Below are 24,579 nucleotides of genomic sequence, written 5' to 3' on the forward strand. Positions count from 1 at the left end.
TTTTGTAACTGATCCTTGTGTCTTTTACTCTGATTGCTCTGATTTCCACATTGAAACCCCACCCCCCACAAAATAAAATAAAATACATAAAAATAAAAAAATAAAGCAGTTTATGTTTGTTAAAGCAGTTTCCACTGTGGTGGTACTTATTTTTTTTATTTTTCAAAGATTATTATTTTTTTTTTTAATTATATATATTTTTTATTTTACAATTTAATTTCATTACTTTTTCCTCCATTTTTTTTTTTTTTTTACTTTTATCTTTTTTTTTATATTCTTTATTTTATTTTTATTTAAACTATTTTTTTCATTTTATTATTTATTACATTTGTATTTTCATTTTATTTTCGTATTTTTAGCTTATCATTTATCTCTTTACTTTTTCATCTTATTTTTATAATTTTTATTCTTTATTTTCTTATTTTTTATTTAATGTTTTTCTTCATTTTATTTTATTTCATTACAATCGTTTTTTCATTTTATTTTTGTGTTTTTAGCGTATTTATTATTTCTATATGTGAATATAAAAGAATAAACTGTGGTGTATCATATTTCAGATTCCCAAAACCATATTCAAAGCATAGTTTAGAGAAGTGCTGCATTTCTTTGAGTTTAGACTAATCTTCAAATGATTTTCCAGCTGCGTTTATTTCACCATAATTACAGCGTTTGCTTCAGTCACATGTTCCCTTAAGATTTCATTTGACCCTCTTTTGGAAATTTGTTTTTTTTGTTTAGTTTCAGAGAAGTTAGAGATATCCGAGCGTATGGAGATAAATATCACAAGTTGAAGTCAACTTGAGCTTATTCACATTATTAATACTCGTTAAGGCTTATGATTTATTAGTGCATTTTATGCTTTGCAGTTGACATCAATCTCTATTATTTTTCAACATTTTTTTAACCGTCCAATCGAGTTAATCAAAACCCACCTTCCGTTTTGTCTGAATATTATATTTCATGTTATCAGAATAATCAGATAATGAATGCACAAGGTTTATTGTGTTTCACCACAGAGCATCATTTCATCTTCCTCTGGTTTGTATGAAGTGTGTAGAGAGGTCTATGGAGCAAGTGTGTGTAAACTTCACCACAACAGCCACAGCTCACGTCTGGAACACATTATAACATCATCTACAGAAGCTTTTACTGAGTAATGCGTCCAAGTGCTTTACTTGCACCATAGACTTCTATTAGAATAAAAAATTGATACCTGTTTTAAAATTGATTTAATTAAACAGTAGCTACTGCAAATAGCAACAGAGCAAATCAGTATTATATTATAACAAAATAATGAATTTACAAAAAAAATTACAATTATTTTTATCATTATTTACGAGTATCCATCCATAAGATTTTTAAATTAGAATTTTGTTTTATTATTTTTATTTTACGTTTCATTTTATTATTATATTATAACATTTTTAGGCTTATTATTTTGCAATTTTAGGCTGATTTTGTAATTGTTGCAAAGACTAATTCTCCTGAATTTTGATGGTTTCGTGCTCATGTCGTATTTTCTTTTCTTTTGTTGATGGTTTTTGAAGATAGGGGGGACCTACAACCCGTTTTAGTCTGATTTGACTTGCTTTAAGCTCTTCTTGTGTGTGTGCGTGGTGTTTTTGGTTTCGTGTGGTCAGTTGGAGTTTATTATTTGAGTTTTGCATGTATATTCCCTGCTGTACTCCTAAAAATAAAGTTATTATTGCTTCCCGATGCCATAGAAGAACCTTTTTGTCAAAGTATAAAACAATAAATGAATCTAAAACAAGCTATAAATGTGCCGTCTGATCTGTGATGTACATCTCTTAAGAATGAGGAGCGTTCTGCATCCTTCCTCTTATTGCCCGTTCGACCGCAGATGCTTCCTGCAGCTGCAGAGCACTTCCTGTCTGCGCTGAGACCCTTTTGTGCGAGCGTCCCATCCCAGCTTGAGCTTCGCCCGCCGAATATCAAAAGATGTTGAGGAGGGAAGCGGGAATGCTCCTCTGTGCCCATCTGTGCGTGTCCTCAGTTTTCAGGGCCGTGGACACTGGGAGATTTTATTTTCCGTGTGAATGGGCCGCAGTAATTGGGATTCCTGAGGGAATTCTGTCACTTTGAGAACCAGTGTTTTGCTTCCCGATTTGATTCCGCGTGGAGACTGTAGTGATTATGTAGGAATGTCTTTATTGTGTGGTTGAACTTAGACAAAAAAAAAAAAAAACATTTTGTCTATCCATCCAATTTCCTAAAAAAAAAAATATATATATATATATATATATATAAATAAATAAAATTAATATTTTTATACCTTATTTTATTTTTAGCTTTTACTTTTTAAGATTTCATTTTTAACCTGTATTGTATTTTCTTTTAATTTATTGTAGTATTTTTTTATTGTTTTTATCCTATTTAGTATTATTTTTTCTGTTGTTTTAGTTTTATAGCTTTTTATTTTTTTATCATATTTTATTTTAATTTATTATTATAAGTAATTTTTATTTTTGTATCCTATTGTTTTTTTTTTTGCGTTTAAATTTGTATTTAATTGTATAATATTCAATTTAATTTGATTTATTTTTAAATTATTATTATTATTTTATATTTTATTATATATATATTAAATTAAAATTTAAAATTAAATTAAATTTATGCATTTAGCAGACGCTTTTATCCGAAGTGACTTACAGTGCATTCAGGCTATCAATTTTTACCTATCACGTGTTCCCAGGGAATCAAACCCACAACCTTGCGCTTGATAACGCAATACTCTACCAATTGAGCTACATATATTTACATTATTAATTTTTTATGTTAGGTAATGGTCAAACTGTTTTTCTCTTGTCTCCTCTCACACTCGACTAATGAGCCCATGCTTCTTTGAAATGTTTCAAACACTAGAAATGAGGTAGCTGAACTCAATAATTGCAGGTTTGTGCAGACCCGGATACTCAAAAGTGACTAAAATGCTCGAAAACATGAACATGCCCTTAAAAGATGACATTTAAGCCCTGCTTCCTCCAACAGAACTGGAGGTAAACACCTGTCAATGTTAAGGCGAGAAGTGTGTCTGCGGTGGCCGTGTAAACAGAGACAGGGTCGTGACGGCTTGTTTTTCAGAGAGGATGTTTGCGAGCGGCCTGTGGGTGGGTTTTCAGGCCAGACGTTCATCTAAGACGCACTTCTGTGGGTTGTGCACTGAAGATGTTACCTTAAATTTGCCCCACTTACATAAGAGCTTCATCCGGCGAGCATGGAAAACAAGCCACTGTACAGAATGAGATTATTCAGCATGACATTAATTTAGTGTAGTGCAGGAATCACTCGTGATCTGGATAGGAAACAGGGCTTTTTATGGACCCCAAACGACATTCTGATCTGTGTGTGTGTGTGTGTGTGTGTGTATGCTGAGCTTCACGACTCATTTTTGTTTTAACCATGCGCACGTAATGCATTTTGTTTTCCAGTACAAATATTTAAGCATTCTTAAATCAAGATGCATTTAATTGAGATGCAGTTGATCCAAATGAAGTGAGATCATGTTTAAAAGAAGAAAATAAAAAATGCAGATGGAGTCGTAAAAATCGACTTGTTTTTCCTTTGAATCATGTGTTTTTTCTTACCCTGTTGGCATTTACTTTGTATGTGTTTTATACTTCATACATGTTTTCTGAAAGAAGTCTCTCATGTTCACCAAAGCTGCATTCGTTTGATTTAAAAAACCGGGAGAAATTGAGAAATATTATTATGATTTAAAATAACCGTTTTCTATATGAATCTGTGTTAAAGTGTAATTTATTTCTGTGATGCTCCGCTGTATTTTCAGCATCATTCCTCCAGTCTTCAGTGTCACATGATCTTCAGAAATCATTCTGATATGATGATTTGACAATCCTTTCCTATATCTATCAGTTTTTCTGATCGGATGCTTATCATTATACCATTACTGAGATCATTACAAGAGCAGATGAACCATAATATGAAAAAATTGTATGTTTATTACTATCATTTATTATAGATCTGTTTATTATTGAGATTACACTGATTTCCTCCTGCATTCATCTTAATTCCTTCTGGACACAGACACAAACAAGTCTGTCGTGTTCATTCAGCATTCACTGATGATAAATCTTTTTGGGTCCATCCCAGAAAATCCCCAGCTCAAAGTTTTGATTTTGTTCTTGTTTTTTTTTACTTAAGATAGACAATCATAATATGGTGATGAAAGCCAAAATATGAAATGTCATTCAGTATATTCACTGAGTAATGAACTATTTTGTAGAGGCCTAGAGGTGCATCAAAATGACAATTTCACCTGAGATTCAGAGCCTACTTTCAGGGGTGTAAAAATGACTTCAGAAAGCCGGTAGCTTCATTATATTATTTATACACAGAGATCGATTGCTCTTTTAGTAAAACCTGTTGACTTTAGCAATCTCCGTTGCATTATATGTCAATTGTGACCATTCAAAAAAATTAGGAAAAAACACTTTTTTTTAACTTTTTTCGAAGTTTGCGTTCCTATAACTCCAGAAGCATTAAAGATATCTTAATATCCTTTTATATTTGAGTCCTTAACCAATTTGTCTTTTAGTATTTTAATTTTTAAGGCCCTATACGGTTCCGTTCCAGAGATATCAACATCTCATTATGGCTCCAGGAGTAAAATGTACACATGTGGGTCACTTTGGTTACAGCTGATACTTACTGTAGTTAATTCGAAATGTCAAAAGAATAAATAATGCTGAAATTGGAAATGTAGCTTAACTTCTTCCATCAAAACACCTGCGTTGAATATATATGTCTAAAGTGCTCAAAATACACTGAAATTGTCAAGTTGAGGCACATTAACTTGCTCTCAGTAGTCTGTTCATAAGATTCAATATTTGTTTCAGGGATATTTGGAAGAAAGGATATTGTTCATTTCAACAAAAATTGCTTCGTACTTCAATAAATACCATGGTTTTACCATGCTGTCGTGTCCAAACTAGCCCAGATTAGAGTTGCATGATCAGAATCTGTTAAATCTGGGAAGATGATTCTTGTCGTTTGAGTCTGATGGTGTTTGTGTGTGTGTGTTTGATTGACAGCTGCTGGAGGAGTATGGGTACGACTGCCAGCGCTGCTCCCCAGCCCACGCTGCATGAGAGTTTCCACGGCAACGGGATGACGGACAGCAGGCGGTCGGCGAGCTCCGCCTCCTTCCAGACGCTCAACATCCACAACAACAAGGCCAAGTCCATCATCACTAATAAAGTGGCTCCTGTGGTCATCACGTACGTCCTGCTCTGTTCTGAGACGCCTGCAGTCACCGATCATTCTCCTGATTGAGTCTCTCTCTCTCTGTGTGTGTGTGTGTGTGTGTGTGTAGGTATAACTGCAGACAGGAGTTTCAGATCCACGATGATGTCCTCCGTACAAACTATAAAGTTGGGAGGATCTCAGACAACATGCCCGAGCACCATCTGGTCCAGGTGTGTGCCAATCTCATGAAAACAGGGTGCATTTCTGCAGAAAAATAAGTATATTTTTAGATTTGTGACCATGGAGCACAAAAGCTGTCTTAAGTCTCTGGGGTATATTTGTAGCAATAGCCAAAAAAACATTTGCATGGGACAAAATTATCAGTTTCTCTTTAATGCCAAAAATCATTCACCGTGTTCGATGAAGATATTTAGTAAATTTCCTACCGTAAATATATCCAAACTTTTTTGATTAGTAATATGCATTGCTAAGAACTTCATTTGAACAACTTTAAAGGCGTTTTTCTCAGTATTTAGATTTTTTTTGCTCCCTCACACACAACAAACCATACATCAATAGAAAGCTTATTTATTAATTTTTTCTAAATTGACCATTTGAGTAAATTGAGTATTTTTTTGCCAGGCAAGTTTGTGTTCTCCCTTAACGTCAGGTCTTGTCTGTGCTTCATGAGTCCCAGTGGTTTCCAGTGTGTTTGTGGCTAAATGCGAGGGTGGTAAACGTGTGTCTCTCTTCACAAACGGAGCGCAGCGAGGGTGTCATTAATCACTGCCCCGCTGCTCGGTGCTCTTTAGTCTTCGCAGGACGTTTGCACCTTTCTCTGAAGGCTTTGAAGCTCCTCACCTCCTGCTGGCCGCTGAAGACGTGCACTCGTTCCCTTTGTTTGCTCGTTAGTTTCTGTTTGCTGACGAGCCAATGACAAGTTTCGCTGCAAATCAACAGATCGTCCGCTTGTCAAACACTTCTCCAGAGCTTCTGATCATCTGATGTTCTTCTGGAGTTGAATGCTCAGGTTTTCTACTTCACAGAGTAATAATTAGGCCTAAAGGTTAATGCTGCACGTGTGGCATGTTGGGAAGGACTCTGAAAATCTCTATTGAACTTTTTTTTTGTAATGAAAGCTTCTTCCTCTTGCCTTTTTGTGACATCATCAGTGCTACTTTAGTTCTACTTAAGTAATAATTTATTTACATCTTTTATTGTTTTGTAATTGTTTTAGTTTAATCTCTAATTAATATCGTTTTTTATTTTAGTGCTTAAACTTTAACCAAAAATTTAAACTAAAACCAGTTATAAAAATAAAAAGTTATTTCAATTATGAATAAAAACTAAAAATACTAAAATAACACTGACTGTAATAAATGTGAACGTTTTGATAATGACAGCTTTTGTCATTTGTATTTTTTTTTTTTACATTTCCGTTTAGGTTTAATAAAATATATATGTAAAAAAAATAAAAATGTAAAAAAAAAAAATTATATAATATAATTTTTTTTCAGTGCCAAAACTTTAGCCAAAAATTCTAATGAAATAAAAAAAAATAATAATGTATAAAAATACTAAAATAAGTGTATTTTTAATTTGAGTTTGTTTTTTAAATTAAATAAAAAATTGAAAGCATTATAACAAATCCTACCACAGTGTATATTTTCAAATCTTTATAGGCAAATTAAAGAAAAAATAAATAATAAAATACTTAATAATAACTTTCTATTACAATAATGAGAATCAGGAGGGGAAATCTGCTTAATTATCGTCATTCATTTTTTTTTTTTTTTTTTGCCAAGTTTGCCAAGGCGCTTCGTTATCTTCGTTTTAATTTCTTGTTGTCAAAACAAGAAAGTCAGAACTGTGAGATATAAACAAGAATTTTTTGTCATTTATTTATTTTTTATTTATAGTTTTTAGTTTTTTTTTTGCAATTCTGAAAAAAAAAGTGAAAAAAGAATTGTGATTTAAAAGCGTGAATATTTATTTTTTTTTTTTTTTGCAAAAACTGCAATATTTTTTTTTGGGGGGGGGGCAAATCTGAGAAAAAGGTGTCAGAGACAAAAAGAAATAACCTTTTTTTTTTTTTTTTTTTTTTTTTTTTTTAATGCAATGGGTATACCAGGCTTTCATAAACATGTTTCTTTGCAAAACAGTTAAATAAAAAAACCCCACATTTGATTTAAAAGGAGAAGCTGCATTATCAGAGGCCAGAGCAGTGATGTTCAGACGGATGATGATCTGATCCCCTTCTCCTCAGGGATCCTTCTTCATGGTGCAGGACGTGTTCAGTAAAGCAGACGTCCTCAGCACCAGCGGCTCGTACGGAGCGCCCAACTTCCGCCAGAGCAAAGGCAGCTTCCCGCTGTACGGCATGGGCCAGCCCAGCCTGGGTGGCTTCAAACAGGTCCTCCAGAGACTGCAGGGTGAAGGCCATCAGGTCAGTGCTCTGTGTTGAGCTTCCATCAGGAGAAAGCAATGTGCAAATAATGCTGCTGATGAGGTGTTTGTCTAAACCTGCTGTTAATTCGGCCAGATGCGCTTTACTCCTGCGGAGCTGATTAAACTGTTTAAATAACGAGTTACTGATTTGTTATGAGCAGAGTTTTGATTCGGCCTGATTTACATGCGTTTGCTCTTAACAGCAGGTGATTTTCTTCTGTCTGCGTGAGGAGCCCGTGGTGTTCCTGCGTTCGGACGGAGACTTTCTTCCCTACACTCCCCGGAGGAAGGAGAACCTTCATGAGAACCTGCACGATCTCGGACGCCAGGCGTGCTCGGAGAACCTGGAGCTCACCATCAGACGAGAGGTCAGAGGTCAATCTAGAGCAATGCGGCGCCCGGGTCAATGATGTCACAATCACTTGCTTTATTTGGAAAACATAATTAAAATGGACATTTACCTGAATGAATATTTGAACTTCTGAAATAAAAATTATTTTGATTTGATATGACTTCTCTGAGATCAGAAAAATATGGTTTACTTTAATATATAATGGAATAGAATAGAATATATGTTGTTATAATAATAATAATAATAATGATGATGATGATATTTAATAATAACAATAATAATGTTGTTTTCTGATCTTAGCATTAATTATAATAATAATAATAATAATGCATCAATATAAGTATAATTAATCGTAAGATTAGAAAATAATAATAGTTATTGTAATAATAAAATTTTCTGATTTATTATACTTGTATTATTATTATTCTAATTATTATTTAAGCATTGAAGCATACTATATAATAATTATAATAATGTTTTCTGATCTATGGATTAATAATACTAATATAAATGCATTATTATTATTATTATTATTATTATTATTTGAGCAGTGAAGCATATTCGTATAATAATTATAATAAGAGTACATTAAAAATATTTCTTATATCAGGATGAACTATATAATTTTTATTAATTCATATTTTTTTAATGATTATAATATGATAGTTTTTGTTAATATTAATAAAAAATATTTTTAGAAAAATCTAAGTTTAGGCAAAACAACAGAAAGGCATTGTGTTGTTTTTAGATATAAGAGCATAAAACGGGACATCTAAATAAATAATGATATAAACTATATCATGACAGTTACATTTCTGAGCACTTTGCACATTTAAAAAATAATAATACTAATAATTTTCCCCCTTTTTTATCAGTCATTGACCCAAATGCATGTGCTTGACTGTTAACGTCCTGTTCAGGACAAACTGGGCTGAGAACAAGCTCTCTTGTGTTTTCAGCTTCACGACTTCGCCAAACTCAACAACAACGTGTTTTACGTCTACAACGACATCGAGCATTTTAAAGGAGAGCCCCAGAAGATCTGCATCAGCGGTGAAGAAGACATGCACGTCACCGAGGAGGTGTACAAGCGGCCGTGCTTCACCATGCCCTCGTACAGGTGCACAGAAGCGCTGCATGCATGCTGTCGTCATCTCTGCAGCTGGGCTAAATGAGTGTGTGTGTGTGTGTGTGTGTGTGCAGGTATTACCGTCTGCCGCTGCCCATGGAGCGAGCGCCACTCGAGGAACAGTTCGATGCCTTTGTCAACGCTCTCCGGGTAAGAGAAGGTTCTCCTGAAGCCACAGACGTGACCTTCATGACCTTTATATGATTATATGACCTTCATGACCTTTCTGATCACTGAGATGAGATATAAATCTGATGCTGTCTTCATCTTTACACAATATAATATCATTATTTTTTTATGTTATTATTATTAATAATAATAATAATAATAATAATGTTGTTTTCTTATCCTAGCATTAATTATAATAATAATGCATCAATATAAGTATAATTAATCGTAAAATCAGAAAGAATACTACTACTAATAACTGTTATATTTTCTGAATTTAGGATTATTTTTTATTTTATTATTATTACTATTTAAGCAGTGAAGCATACTGTATAATAATAATAATAATAATAATAATAATAATAATAATGTTTTCTGAACTTAGCATTGGTTATAATAATAATAATAAATTAATACAAATATAATTAATCCTAAAATCAGAAAATAATAATAATAATGTTTTCTGAATTTAGCATTGGTTATAATAATAATAATAAATTAATACAAATATAATTAATCCTAAAATCAGATAATAATAATAATAATAATAATAATAATAATAATACTTTTCTGATCTTTGGATTAAATATACTTGTATTAATTTATTATTATTATTATTATTATTATTATTATTATTATTATTATTTTAGCAGGGAAGCATACTATATAATATAATAATAATAATAATAATAATAATAGTTAAAATAATGTTTACTGTTATTAGGATTAATAAAATGTATATTAATGCATTATTATTATTATTATTATTATTATCATTATTTAAACAGTGAAGCATACTTTATAATAATACAGTTTTCTGATCTTAAGATTAGTTATAGTTACATTAAATTATTGTTAATAATATTCTTTTTTTTTCAGATTTTAGGATTAATAATACTTTTATTCATGCATTATCATTATTATACTGAATAATACTGTCTGATTTAGATTATAAATATAATTAATCCTTAAATCAGAAAATAATAATAATTTTCTGATCTCTGGATTAATTATACTTGTATTGATTTATTATTATTATTATTATTATTATTTAAACAGTGAAGCATACTATATAATAATAATAATAATACATGTTTTCTGATATTAGGATTAATAAAACTTGTATTAATGCATTATTATTATTTAAGCAGTGAAGCATACTCATGATAATAATAATAGTACATTTAAATGTTTTCTGATCTCAGGATTAAATATTGTATTAATTCATCATATGAAATACTATTTGAGTAGTAAAATGTACTAATCAATTATAATAATGTAATTGTTTTCTGATCTCATGATTAATTATAAGATGGTAGTTTTTGTTAATATTAGCTAAACCACAGAGAAGCGTAGTATAAACGCTTCAGTGCGATTGTTTTCTCTTCGTTTCACGCCAATTCAGCCTCTGAAGATGTTTGACGTCTTCGAGACGGTGGAATCCAAACATGTCCGATGCTTCGAAGAGCGTCGGAGCTGTGATGTATAACGTGTTTAGATGGAAGGAAATGTTTTAATGGAGTATTCTGGAGTCTGTAGATCATCAGACAAACACTTCCATTTAGTTACAACACAAGAGCAGCACCCAAACCTCGTCGTTTTCTCTTTCTCTGGACTTTCTGATGCTTTTAAAGCAGACGGCACTTTTAAAAATGCATGCAAGTTACATATATTAAAAAACTATTTAGTGTAAAAGTTTTTTTACTTTAAAATTGCTATTAAATTTCATTAATTATTACAAGTGACACATTGAATTCAACATGAGACTGAAAAAGTGTTTTCTTGTGAAACGTACTCAGTCTTTGTTTTACATTCTTCTTGTGAACCGATATTACGTAGACATTATTAGAGACTTAATGTTGAAATTTAAAATAAATTTAAATACTTTATATAATTGCTAAAAATTATTTTATTTTGATTTTGATTCAGTGTCATTTTAGCATTGTTGAGATACTCTTTTTGTAATGTAAATTTTGTAATTAAGTTTTTTTAGTTTTTAGTATTTAAAAAAAATGTTTGTATAGTTTTTATTTACAATAAACATGTTATAAACATGTAATAAACATGTATAATTACATGCAACTAACCGTATATACGAAGTAAGTTTCTAATTAATATTACTCAGTACTTGTGTGTGTATATATATATATTAATAAATATATAAATACGACTGTACAAGGGTAAATTAAAATAGTGTAACCAAAAATTAACATTTATTTTAATATTAATCAATATGTAATTCAGCCTTTATAAGTATTCACTCAATCCACAATATTATAATTATTATACAATAAATTAATTATAATAATTATTAAAGCAGTGAATTATACTATTTAATAAAAATAATGATAATAAACAATTTAAAAACAGAAATGTTGCATTATGCAAATAAATCTTTTTGAATAATGACAATAATTGTTTTTTTCAATACAATAATAGTATTGTATTATAAAGCCTATATTATTATTATTATTCTTCATTCATTCATATATTCATTGATTGATTGGTCTGACCTATGTCTGTCACGGTAAAGTGTGTCAGTGTGGTGTTATTTTTGTCTGTTTTGTCCCTCTGTCTCAGTTTGTGTTTGCATGTGCCCGATGAATGAGACTCCCTTCGCATGTCTTGTGTTTTCTGTTTCTCTGGTTTAAGAGGACAGAATCTGAAGCCACAGATTTGTCGAGTTTATGATTAGAAAGCAAAGCAGGCTGCAGTAAACCACAGGCTGACTGCAGAAATGAGAAGAAACCGCTTCATTTGCACAGGATGAGATTTTATGACATCCTTCATATTGCGTGTGAAATGATGCATTCTGCTCATGCATATTCCCAAAAGGTTTTTAAAATGAGATGTTTTGCTGCATTCCTCTAAACTCTGTTTTAAACTCTGTCCGCAGGGCTCAAGCCGTTATTTTATCCCTGCCAATAGAACCATTTACAGGAAGCAGCTTTATAAAAGAAAGAGGCCACTTCCTGTCTCGCTCCAGGGCTGCCATCACGCATCACTCCGAGACCAGATCTCATTTAATCACATGTTTCTAAACTGAAACAGAAACTCTGTGTTTATACCATTTCCTAAGTAGAGGAATAGACCGCATAGATAGAAATAAAGCAATGGAAAATGAAAGAAGATTTATGTCTGTTGTGTGTGTAATATTCTTATTCTCAATCAGACACTTTTAAGGTTTTAAGCTAAATTTAGGATTCTCATACTTTACCCAGTTGAGGTCAAATATTTATTTTTAAGTTAATATTTTAACAAAACTTTCAAGGTGGATAATGGACATATGACATGCAAGGAAACCAATAAAATTATTTAATAATATATTATATAAAATAATTTTTATATTTTTATTTTGTTTATATTTTAATATATATATATATATATATATTAAAGTTTTTCATTTCCATCTCTCGATCTCTCTCTATCTCTCTCTCTCTCTCTTATATAAAATATATATATATATATATATAAAACTTAATTTCATATTTATTTTAAGTAGAAAAAAACGTTTTTATGGTTTTAGTTAACCAAAATAAACCTGTTTTTTTTTTTATTATTATTATTTTTAGCATTTTTGTGATTTCACGAACCCTTACAGTTTTCTCCTGAACCCCTTGAATTAGAAAAAATACATTTGTAATTTCAAAGTGAGGGCTTATAATAAACTTTAAAGCACTTTTCTTTTTTTTTTTTTTCCTTGGACAACCAGCCAATCACAGGCTTCAAAAGACTCGGCCCCGCCTCCTCACTAAGATGAAAGCTTTAGTCTTCCTCACTTAGAGCTGCCCTGAGATTGGTCCTGACTTGCTCTTGAGCTAAGACTCCTACAGAGACCTTTTAAAGATAAATGAGCTCTTCTCTCGTTCTGTCAGGAGAATCCGTCTCTGTCCTTGAGTCGTGATGCGTCGCGGTCTCTTCCCGCTCTGCTGTTCAGCTGTCAGGTCGGCGTCGGCCGAACGAATCTGGGAATGATCCTGGGATCTCTGGTGATGATGCACCTGACGCGGGCGACCCAGGAGCCCTCAGCACCGTAAGACCCCGAACACATTTATTTGATCAAAAATACAGTAAAAATTGTGAAATAATATTGTAATGTAAAACAGCTGTTTTCTGTGTGAATCTGTGTTAAAGTGTAATTTATTTCTGTGATGCTCCGCTGTATTTTCAGCATCATTCCTCCAGTCTTCAGTGTCACATGATCTTCAGAAATCATGAAAATATGATGATTTACTGCTCGAGAAACATTTCTAATAATTATCAATGTTGAACACAGTTGTTCAGCACAATATTTCTGTGGAAAATCTGATACATTTTACTTTGTTCAAAACAGAGTTCAAAAAGAACAACATATATTTTAAATAGAAATATTTTAATTAACTGCGTGAATAAAAGCATTAATTTCTATCAAAAAGATTTATAAAGGTAGTTGTTTAATGTGAATGATGTCTCATGTTCGTAGAGCCGAAGAGGATGTGACAGAGAAACCCAAAATGCAGTTCCGGGTTATTCAGACCCTCATCAGTAAGCTGCCTAAAGGTCAAGAGGTCATGGAAGAGGTTTGTATATATAAACACACATATATAACACTCGGGATGAGCTGTTGAGCGTGTCCTGCTGTGTTTCAGGTGGACCGAGCCATCGATCTGTGCTCGGAGATGCACAACATCCGAGAGGCTATTTACGAGAACAAACAGAAGCTGGAGGGAATCGGTGAAGACTATCAGATCCAGGTGAGAATATCTGCATGGAATCATGGGAAAGATGCATATGTTTCTGTTTGCATTGTCTATCGAATTAAATAGGCCGTTTTACACTAATAATTAAAAATATGGAATTTATTTATTTATTTTAAAATACAGAAAAAGAATCTTTGCATCACTTTGAATTTGAATTTTGAAAAAATATTTCACAATTTTTATTATACATTCGATCAAATAAATGCAAATAATTATTATTGTGTGCAGAACCAGCTGTAAATACAAACCCCGAGCAGATTAACGGCCTACAGCTGAACAGATTGTGAATAAAGTGTGTGTGTGTGTGTGTGTGTGTGTGTTTTCAGGGAAGCAGCACTAAAGATTACTTCCTCCATCGAACTCTACAGAGTCTGGAGAGATATTTCTATCTGATCGTCTTTAACGCTTACCTGCATGAACAGGTACAGTGTTTTCAAACCGCTGTTTTAAGAGTCGTTATTCATTTGTCAGTCATATTTATTATGTTTTCTCCTCTGTTCTAGTATCCGCTGGCGTTCGCCTGTAGTTTCAGCCAATGGCTGTGCTCTCACGCCTGGATGTACCGCCTCCTCTCCTGCATGAACCAATCAGAGCTCAGAGCACCAGCTGACCTGCTCACGAAAGGAGCTCGAGTTCTGGTGAGAAACAACATTACCCATCTGAAAGTGCTTGGATTTTGTTTTGTTTTATTTTATTTTATTTTATTTTTAATTTAATTTAAATTTAATTTAATTTAATTTAATTTAATTTAATTTAATTTAATTTAATTTAATTTAATTTAATTTAATTTAATTTAATTATTTGTTGGTTTATTTTCAGTTATTTTATTTATTATTATTTTATTTTATATTTTATTTTCAAACATAATATTCACATTTGGTTGCAAACCAAATATAGACCTGAAATGTATGCACTGTGCATATAAATAAGTCAGTGAATAATCATGACTGAGAAACTACTGTAGGTCTGTTCCTCAGTTATACTCAATGACCTCAGAAGATCTCAATATAGTGGTCAGTGAGTGTGAATTACTTTTACTGACAGTCTTCCCGAAAGCCTGTAACTCGCATTATATTGTAAAGAGCAGCATGAAGTCCTGATGATCTCAGCAGATTCACTGTATTTGATCTCGAAGTGTTTCTCCATTGAGATTAATGTGGCTTCGCTCTGCATGGAAATGCCTTTCTCACTTAGCAACAGTTTCTAAAGAAAGGTTGAATTGTCAACAGATGTATCTTTCTAATCTCCGGCCTTGAGCTCTTTCTTTATCGCTGAATTGACTGATCTGAGGAAGTTGAACTATGAATATCTTGCATGGCCTTTTCACAATCAGGGTTCAAACCAGACCTTGAAACATACAAAATATCTTTGAGGAGTGTTTTAATAGACTGTGAGTGTTATAACTCCTCTATGAATGGGTTGATTCATATATTTAAAAAAAAGATACTTTTTTTTAAATATAATTTTTGGATTATTTTCATATTTTGCTATATTTTAAGAGATTTAAAAAAAATGTCTTGCCAAAATAGCCAACAAAATATCATGTGTTCACCTTAAATATCAAGCTAAATATTTGTAATTATTTTTATTATTTATATTTCATGAGTTTTGACATTTTTCCTTGAATTTTACATGTTTTTGAGTACTGTTTAACTCTAAGTTTTTTATATTTTTTTAAATATATTTTTTATTATTATTTAAGCAACTAGGTTGAATAGTCATGCTTAATAAAATAAAACATTTAATTAGTGTTTATTATTAAGGAAAGGTGCTATCAAATAATAATAATAATTATTATTATATTTTTATTTTTTCTTTATTTTATTTCATTTTATTTCTCCTTTCCAAAACCCAAGGTTGTTTTACCAAGTTAGAGGTGGAAAAATATTATCTATTGTAAAATGAATCCAAAATGAATCATTGGTACCCTTTTCGTCATCTCTTCATATTAAACTGAATAATCATTTTGACAATAGTTACAAATATTATGCTAATATGGCATTTCTCTGACTGAATGAGCAAGTACGATGGATTATTTCTAAAGCGATGTGTTGTATTTCCAGGTTGCAGATGAATATTTAGCGCCTGACGTTCTGAGCACCATTAAGCAGATGAAAGTGGCTAATTTCAGACGAGTGCCCAAAATGTCAATCTATGGGATGGCACAGCCCACATCTGAGGTAACTCTTCCCAAAAGCCTCTTCAGACTGACTCTGATGTCTCCTGAGGTGTCTGTTAATGCTCATCGACAGCATCGCTCACGTTTCAGGCGACCGGAGCCGTTCTGGAGTATCTGACGGATGAGAAGAGGAGGCACAGCAGTGTATTGTGGGTGAATTTGCAGGATGAGCTGGTTCTGGAGGGTAACGGCCAGATCTTCTGTCCCAGAGAGCCCACACGTGTGGACCAGCACATATGTGTGCTCTCGTCCCAGACGCAGCAGATCGAGGTCAGAACCCTGTCATGTGTTGTCTAATCCATTCAAGCAGCATTAATGAGCTCTAACAGCTTCATTAAAGCAGGAAGCTGCTCGAGGATGTGTGTTTAGGGTACACTTTTCAAACCTTCTAGACGTCTTAAATCTCTCGAGACCAGCGTTTCCCAGGCTTTTTTCTTAACTGGACCCAATAGACATAAAATACACCTCAAGTCCCCCGAAGTTTGTTTTGTTAATATTTCAATAATTTAACGACACTTTGCATGTTCATGATTCTCTTTTGTTGGTTAATTGTCACACATCATGTTTATTTTAAGGATTATTTTTACTTGAAAGAATGTTGTTGTTGTTATTATTATTATTAATACATTTATTGATTATTATTTTTAAAATACAAATTTCTTTAAACAACTAAAAGTATTATTATTAGATTTATTGGTATTATTTTTTAATAAACTATTATTATTGTTGTTTTAACACTAGAAAATTCAGACAAATATATAACTGTTGTATATTTACGATTTTACTCTTAAATATGTAAATAAAAAATATTTTTAATTTTACAGTACAAGTTACAGTACTAATATTTATGTCATAAATTATTCACTTTTAACATTTATTTTGGTGGAATATTAGTAAAATGTGAACTTCTGTAAAATTAAATCACAAAAGTGGATTTGTGATTTATTCAGTAAATCGTGATTATCTTGCAGCCCACTTTATTTATTATTTTAATCTCATGTAAATAATTACCAGCTTTTCATCAGTTTGGGAAACCCTGCTCCAGACAGTGAAGTGTGTGTGTGTGTGTGTGTGTGTGTGTGCGACGTAGATGCTGGAAACGGCTCTGAAAGAGGAACTTGTGGGAAGTCAGAAATGGCTTGAAGTGACTCTGGAGCAGGAGAAGCAGATGAAGATGTTCAAGAGCTGTGTGACGGTGCAGGAGATCTTTAACCAGCACAAGAGTTCACACCAGGGACTGCAGTACAGACGGATACCCTTCCCAGAATGCTCTGCTCCGACTGAAGAGGTGAAACACACTTTAGCAGACCTGTGAAAGATCCTCCCATTCAGATGCAGTGATGAAGGCTGATGACGGACACGTCTCCCTCTAGTGTTCATCAGAGTCACTGTCACTGAAGATACTGAAGTTACTGAAATGGTTCACCTTCATGTTATTCCATATTTTATATTCTCCTGTGAAAGAGATTTATAATCTCAAGATATTATCCTGGTTAAAGGTTAAATAAAATAAAAATTAACATTTCTATTTCACACAAAAATATGTCCTCAACTAACCATCAGGTTATTCCTATTTTATTTTATTTTATTTTTTCTCCAAGAAATGTCATCAACTAACCCTCAAGTTATTTTATTTTATTTGTATTATTTTTTATTGATTTATTATTTATTATTTTTTTCTCCCAATAATGTCATCAACTAACCCTCAAGTTTATTTTATTTTATATAATTGAATTTTTTCACATTCACTATTTTTAAAGTTATCTGAAGGCAATTCAATTCCTTGTTCACCGATAAAGATTAAAATATGATTAAGATAAAATGAATGAGATGTGTCATCACAAGCAAACCTGAAGAGCACATGAACAAGCTGTTCTCCGGCGATGAGATGATGGTGGGTAAATATGACAGGATTGTCATTTATGGGTGAACTATTGCTGTAATAGACTGCAGTTCTGTTATGCTGGAGGAAAACCTGGTTTTATTGTTGTTCAGCCCGACAGATTCATTATCTTTCTTTTGTGTGTCATAGAGTCTTCTGAATGCTTTCATGAAAGTGATTTATCTTAGTCTGCTTTATCTCTTTCATTCTGTCACACTGATAATGACCTGCTTGTGTGTGTCTGTCTGTCTCTCTCTCTCTCTCTCTCTCTCTCTCTCTCTCTCTCTCTCTCTTTCTGTGTGTGTGTGTGTGTGTGTGTTCAGGGTTTGGACAGGCTGCTGGAGGCGATGAAGTCTTGTCTCGCTGAAGACTCTCTCTCTGCGTTCGTCTTTAACTGCTCTAATGGTAAAGAACGGACGACCACAGCAATGGTGATCGCTGCGCTCACGCTCTGGCACTTCAATGTACGTCTCAATCACAACATACAGATGTTATACAGCCAGATCGCGTCACTGTAACACCGCACCTGTAGATGTTATAAAGCCAGATCACGACACTGTAACACCGCACCGTACAGATGTCATACAGCCAGATCTCGACACTTTATACAGCCAGATCACGTCACTGTAACACCGCACCGTACAGATGTCATACAGCCAGATCGCGTCACTGTAACACCGCACCATACAGATATTATACAGCCAGATCGCGTCACTGTAACATCGCACCGTACAGATGTTACACAGCCAGATCGCGACACTGTAACACCGCACCGTACAGATGTCATACAGCCAGATCGCGTCACTGTAACATCGCACCGTACAGATGTTACACAGCCAGATCGCGACACTGTAACACCGCACCGTACAGATGTCATACAGCCAGATCTCGACACTGTAACACCGCACCGTACAGATGTTATACAGCCAGATCGTGACACTGTAACACCGCACCGTACAGATGTCATACAGCCAGATCTCGACACTTTATACAGCCAGATCGCGTCACTGTAACACCGCACCATACAGATATTATACAGCCAGATCGCGTCACTGTAACATCGCACCGTACAGATGTTATACAGCCAGATCGCGTCACTGTAACACCGCACCGTACAGATGTTACACAGCCAGATCGCGACACTGTAACACCGCACCATACAGATGTTACACAGCCAGATCGCGACACTGTAACACCGCACCGTACAGATGTCATACAGCCAGATCTCGACACTGTAACACCGCACCGTACAGATGTTATACAGCCAGATCGCGACACTGTAACACCGCACCGTACAGATGTCATACAGCCAGATCTCGACACTTTATACAGCCAGATCACGTCACTGTAACACCGCACCGTACAGATGTTACACAGCCAGATCGCGTCACTGTAACACCGCACCATACAGATATTATACAGCCAGATCGCGTCACTGTAACACCGCACCGTACAGATGTTATACAGCCAGATCTCGACACTTTATACAGCCAGATCGCGTCACTGTAACACCGCACCGTACAGATGTCATACAGCCAGATCGCGTCACTGTAACATTGCACCGTACAGATGTCATACAGCCAGATCTCGACACTGTAACACCGCACCGTACAGATGTTACACAGCCAGATCGCGTCACTGTAACACCGCACCGTACAGATTTTATACAGCCAGATCGCGACACTGTAACACTGCACCGTACAGATGTCACACAGCCAGATCGCGATACTGTAACACCACACCGTACAGATGTCATACAGCCAGATTGCAACACTGTAACACTGCACCTGTAGATGTTATAAAGCCAGATCGCGACACTGTAACACCGCACCGTACAGATGTTATACAGCCAGATCGCGTCACTGTAACATCGCACCGTACAGATGTTATACAGCCAGATCGCGTCACTGTAACACCGCACCGTACAGATGTTACACAGCCAGATCGCGACACTGTAGCACCGCACTGTACAGATGTCATACAGCCAGATCTCGACACTTTATACAGCCAGATCACGTCACTGTAACACCGCACCGTACAGATGTCATACAGCCAGATCGCGATACTGTAACACCGCACCATACAGATATTATACAGCCAGATCGCGTCACTGTAACACCGCACCATACAGATGTTATACAGCCAGATCTCGACACTTTATACAGCCAGATCACGTCACTGTAACACCGCACCGTACAGATGTCATACAGCCAGATCACGACACTGTAACACCGCACCGTACAGATGTCATACAGCCAGATCGCGACACTGTAACACCGCACCTGTAGATGTTATAAAGCCAGATCGCGACACTGTAACACTGCACCGTACAGATGTTATACAGCCAGATCGCGACACTGTAACACCGCACCGTACAGATGTCATACAGCCAGATCTCGACACTTTATACAGCCAGATCACGTCACTGTAACACCGCACCGTACAGATGTTACACAGCCAGATCGCGTCACTGTAACACCGCACCATACAGATATTATACAGCCAGATCGCGTCACTGTAACACCGCACCATACAGATGTTATACAGCCAGATCTCGACACTTTATACAGCCAGATCGCGTCACTGTAACACCGCACCGTACAGATGTCATACAGCCAGATCGCGTCACTGTAACATTGCACCGTACAGATGTCATACAGCCAGATCTCGACACTGTAACACCGCACCGTACAGATGTTACACAGCCAGATCGCGTCACTGTAACACCGCACCGTACAGATTTTATACAGCCAGATCGCGACACTGTAACACCGCACCGTACAGATGTCACACAGCCAGATCGCGATACTGTAACACCACACCGTACAGATGTCATACAGCCAGATTGCAACACTGTAACACTGCACCTGTAGATGTTATAAAGCCAGATCGCGACACTGTAACACCGCACCGTACAGATGTTATACAGCCAGATCGCGTCACTGTAACATCGCACCGTACAGATGTTATACAGCCAGATCGCGTCACTGTAACACCGCACCGTACAGATGTTACACAGCCAGATCGCGACACTGTAGCACCGCACTGTACAGATGTCATACAGCCAGATCTCGACACTTTATACAGCCAGATCACGTCACTGTAACACCGCACCGTACAGATGTCATACAGCCAGATCGCGATACTGTAACACCGCACCGTACAGATGTCATACAGCCAGATCACGACACTGTAACACCGCACCGTACAGATGTCATACAGCCAGATCGCGACACTGTAACACCGCACCTGTAGATGTTATAAAGCCAGATCGCGACACTGTAACACTGCACCGTACAGATGTTATACAGCCAGATCGCGACACTGTAACACCGCACCGTACAGATGTTACACAGCCAGATCTCGACACTGTAACACCGCACCGTACAGATGTCACACAGCCAGATCTCGACACTGTAACACCGCACCGTACACATGTCATACAGCCAGATCTCGACACTGTAACACCGCACCGTACAGATGTCATACAGCCAGATCTCGACACTGTAACACCGCACCGTACACATGTCATACAGCCAGATCTCGACACTGTAACATCGCACCGTACAGATGTCACACAGCCAGATCTCGACACTGTAACACCGCACCGTACAGATGTCACACAGCCAGATCTCGACACTGTAACACCGCACCGTACAGATGTCACACAGCCAGATCTCGACACTGTAACACCGCACCGTACAGATGTCATACAGCCAGATCGCGACACTGTAACACCGCACCGTACAGATGTCACACAGCCAGATCTCGACACTGTAACACCGCACCGTACAGATGTTATACAGCCAGATCTCGACACTGTAACACCACACCGTACAGATGTCATACAGCCAGATCGCGACACTGTAACACCGCACCGTACAGATGTCACACAGCCAGATCTCGACACTGTAACACCGCACCGTACAGATGTCACACAGCCAGATCTCGACACTGTAACACCGCACCGTACAGATGTTATACAGCCAGATCTCGACACTGTAACACCGCACCGTACAGATGTTATACAGCCAGATCTCGACACTGTAACACCGCACCGTACAGATGTTATACAGCCAGATCTCGACACTGTAACACCGCACCGTACAGATGTTACACAGCCAGATCTCGACACTGTAACACCGCACCGTACAGATGTCATACAGCCAGATCGCGACACTGTAACACCGCACCGTACAGATGTCACACAGCCAGATCTCGACACTGTAACACCGCACCGTACAGATGTCACACAGCCAGATCTCGACACTGTAAAATCGCACCGTACAGATGTCATACAGCCAGATCGGGACACTGTAACACCGCACCGTACAGATGTCATACAGCCAGATCATATTTATGTGTTACAACTTAAACTGTGTATTCTTTGACTTATATATGCAACATTGTATGTAAGATGTTTTTTGTTTGACAGGGTTTTCCAGAGTCTTGCGAGGATGAAATCGTAAGCGTTCCTGATGCCAAATACACAAAGGGCGAGTTTGAGGTGATTTCCTTTTCTTTTAATATAACCTGCATTTTTTTTTATGTTTAGTTAGATGGCAAATACTGAAAATATCTATATCGTTTATAAACAAGACATACAGTTTTCACAACATATGCTCTGTTATATTTATATTAAATATTTTAATAATTCTATAAATGATTTATTATGTTTAAATATTTATTCTATATTTCAATGTTTAATTTAATATTTTATAATAGTTTTATAAAAATGTTATTATTTTATTATTATAATTTATTATACTTTTGTTATTATTATTATTATTATTATTTAATTTCTGCTCATGTTTTAATTCACTGACTCAAGGATCATGTTTTCATCATCATTTTTGTACTTAATTTATGATACAATTATATAGTTATAATTAATTTAATACTAGCATTTTAATATTATAATTTTTACTATAATATTTTTTAAAGATACTTAAGCATAATCTTATATTCAATTTTCTTTATTATACAAATTGATATTTATAATTAAAGAATTATTTAATATACATTTTTATTATAATTAAATATTATTGTGTGTGTGTGTATGTGTGTGTATATATATATATATTTTTATTTATTTATTTATTTTTTTTTTTGTTATATTAATAGCATTTGTATATATGTGTGTGTGTGTGTTTGTGTGTTTGATAGTGTGTGTGAGTGTGTGTGAGTGCAAGTTTTTGTGCCATATCAGGACACAACTCTGTATAATGTCATGGGTATGACACAGGTATTACAAGGAGAGGGTGACTTATGAGGACATAACCCATGTCCCCATTTTTCAAAACGCTTATAAATCATACAGAATGAGTTTTTTTGAGAAAGTAAAAATGTACAAAGTTTCCTGTGAGGGTTAGGGTTAGGTGTAGGGTTGGTGTAGGGCCATAGAATATACAGTTTGTACAGTATAAAAACCATTACACCTATGGGATGAACACACTTATCACAAAAACTTGTGTGTGTGTGTTGTAGGTGGTGATGAAGCTGGTCCGCTTGCTCCCTGACGGTCACCGGATGAAGCGGGAAGTTGATCTGGCGTTAGACTCGGTCAGCGAGACCATGACGCCGCTGCACTATCACCTGCGAGAGATCATCATCAGCACCTACAGACAGGTAGGGGGCGCTCTGTCATCTCATCTACTGAAAGAAAATATGTACTGCCTGATGCAAGCTTTCTTAAAACCGCCAGCTTCAATCTGATTGGCTGGTTCACAGTTGGATACTGTGACAGTGTGTCAATAGCTGAAAATATTTGCTGGAAGTTTGTGAGGTTCATTAAATCAAATCATTTTACATATTCAGAGCTTTATGTGAGTTTTTTTTTCCATTAATTATTTTCTAACATTTATTTATTTAAAATAGTTGTATTAATTGGATTTTAATTAAAAAAAAATACTTCATTTGATTTTATTATAGCTATATATTATATTTGTTTTTTTCTAATATTTCTAATACTTTTTTTTATTATAAGCATGTTCTTGAAATAGTTTTTCTGGATGCACTGGATCATGCTGAAGTGTTTTATCATCTGTATTCTTGTCTTCTCCGAGTGTCCTGTAGATGGCAGCACGTCTCCTCTAGAGAAATGCTCTCTCATTAGGTTTACACAATTATAATCAGATGTTAATCAACTTCAGCCTCTTTTCATACAAGCAGCACAAATGTCAAGTGTCTCCTTGATTTCATTAGAAGGATTCTGGGAAAACCCCTCTAATGTTTGAGGCAAACTTTTCCACATGCATTAAGATCTGCAGTGCTCTTCTGCTGGTGCTGTGATTTGTAATTAAAATGAGGATGGTTTTGTGTACAGATGACCATCTGATGCACACTAAACTGTACACTAATTGTCGTGTTTACTAGTCCACCAGCTGCTCTGAGAGAGATCTAGTTGTTTTGTGATGTTCTTTGAGACCCTTAAAAGGTAGAGTTCACCTTAAAATC

The 24,579-nt window shown here is 35.1% G+C and overlaps 1 protein-coding gene across 2 annotated transcripts in view; it reads left to right on the forward strand.

Annotated features, from left to right (window-relative positions):
- The window catches only part of LOC132121734 (paladin-like), a 67,836-nt gene that overhangs the window by 13,143 nt on the left and 30,114 nt on the right, over positions 1-24,579 (forward strand). For both annotated transcript variants that reach the window (XM_059531465.1, XM_059531466.1), the window contains exons 2-18: positions 5,073-5,258; positions 5,354-5,456; positions 7,493-7,672; positions 7,878-8,042; positions 8,986-9,146; positions 9,230-9,305; positions 13,199-13,356; positions 13,786-13,882; positions 13,952-14,056; positions 14,389-14,484; positions 14,566-14,700; positions 16,126-16,242; positions 16,332-16,511; positions 17,332-17,529; positions 18,447-18,587; positions 22,559-22,630; positions 23,611-23,751. In XM_059531465.1, coding sequence (XP_059387448.1) covers positions 5,073-5,258; positions 5,354-5,456; positions 7,493-7,672; positions 7,878-8,042; positions 8,986-9,146; positions 9,230-9,305; positions 13,199-13,356; positions 13,786-13,882; positions 13,952-14,056; positions 14,389-14,484; positions 14,566-14,700; positions 16,126-16,242; positions 16,332-16,511; positions 17,332-17,529; positions 18,447-18,587; positions 22,559-22,630; positions 23,611-23,751 — 2,311 coding nt within the window. The remainder of the gene's footprint in view (positions 1-5,072; positions 5,259-5,353; positions 5,457-7,492; positions 7,673-7,877; positions 8,043-8,985; positions 9,147-9,229; positions 9,306-13,198; positions 13,357-13,785; positions 13,883-13,951; positions 14,057-14,388; positions 14,485-14,565; positions 14,701-16,125; positions 16,243-16,331; positions 16,512-17,331; positions 17,530-18,446; positions 18,588-22,558; positions 22,631-23,610; positions 23,752-24,579) is intronic.

This window comes from Carassius carassius, chromosome 39 (genome assembly GCF_963082965.1).
Source record: "Carassius carassius chromosome 39, fCarCar2.1, whole genome shotgun sequence".
Classification (NCBI taxonomy): Eukaryota; Metazoa; Chordata; class Actinopteri; order Cypriniformes; family Cyprinidae; genus Carassius; species Carassius carassius.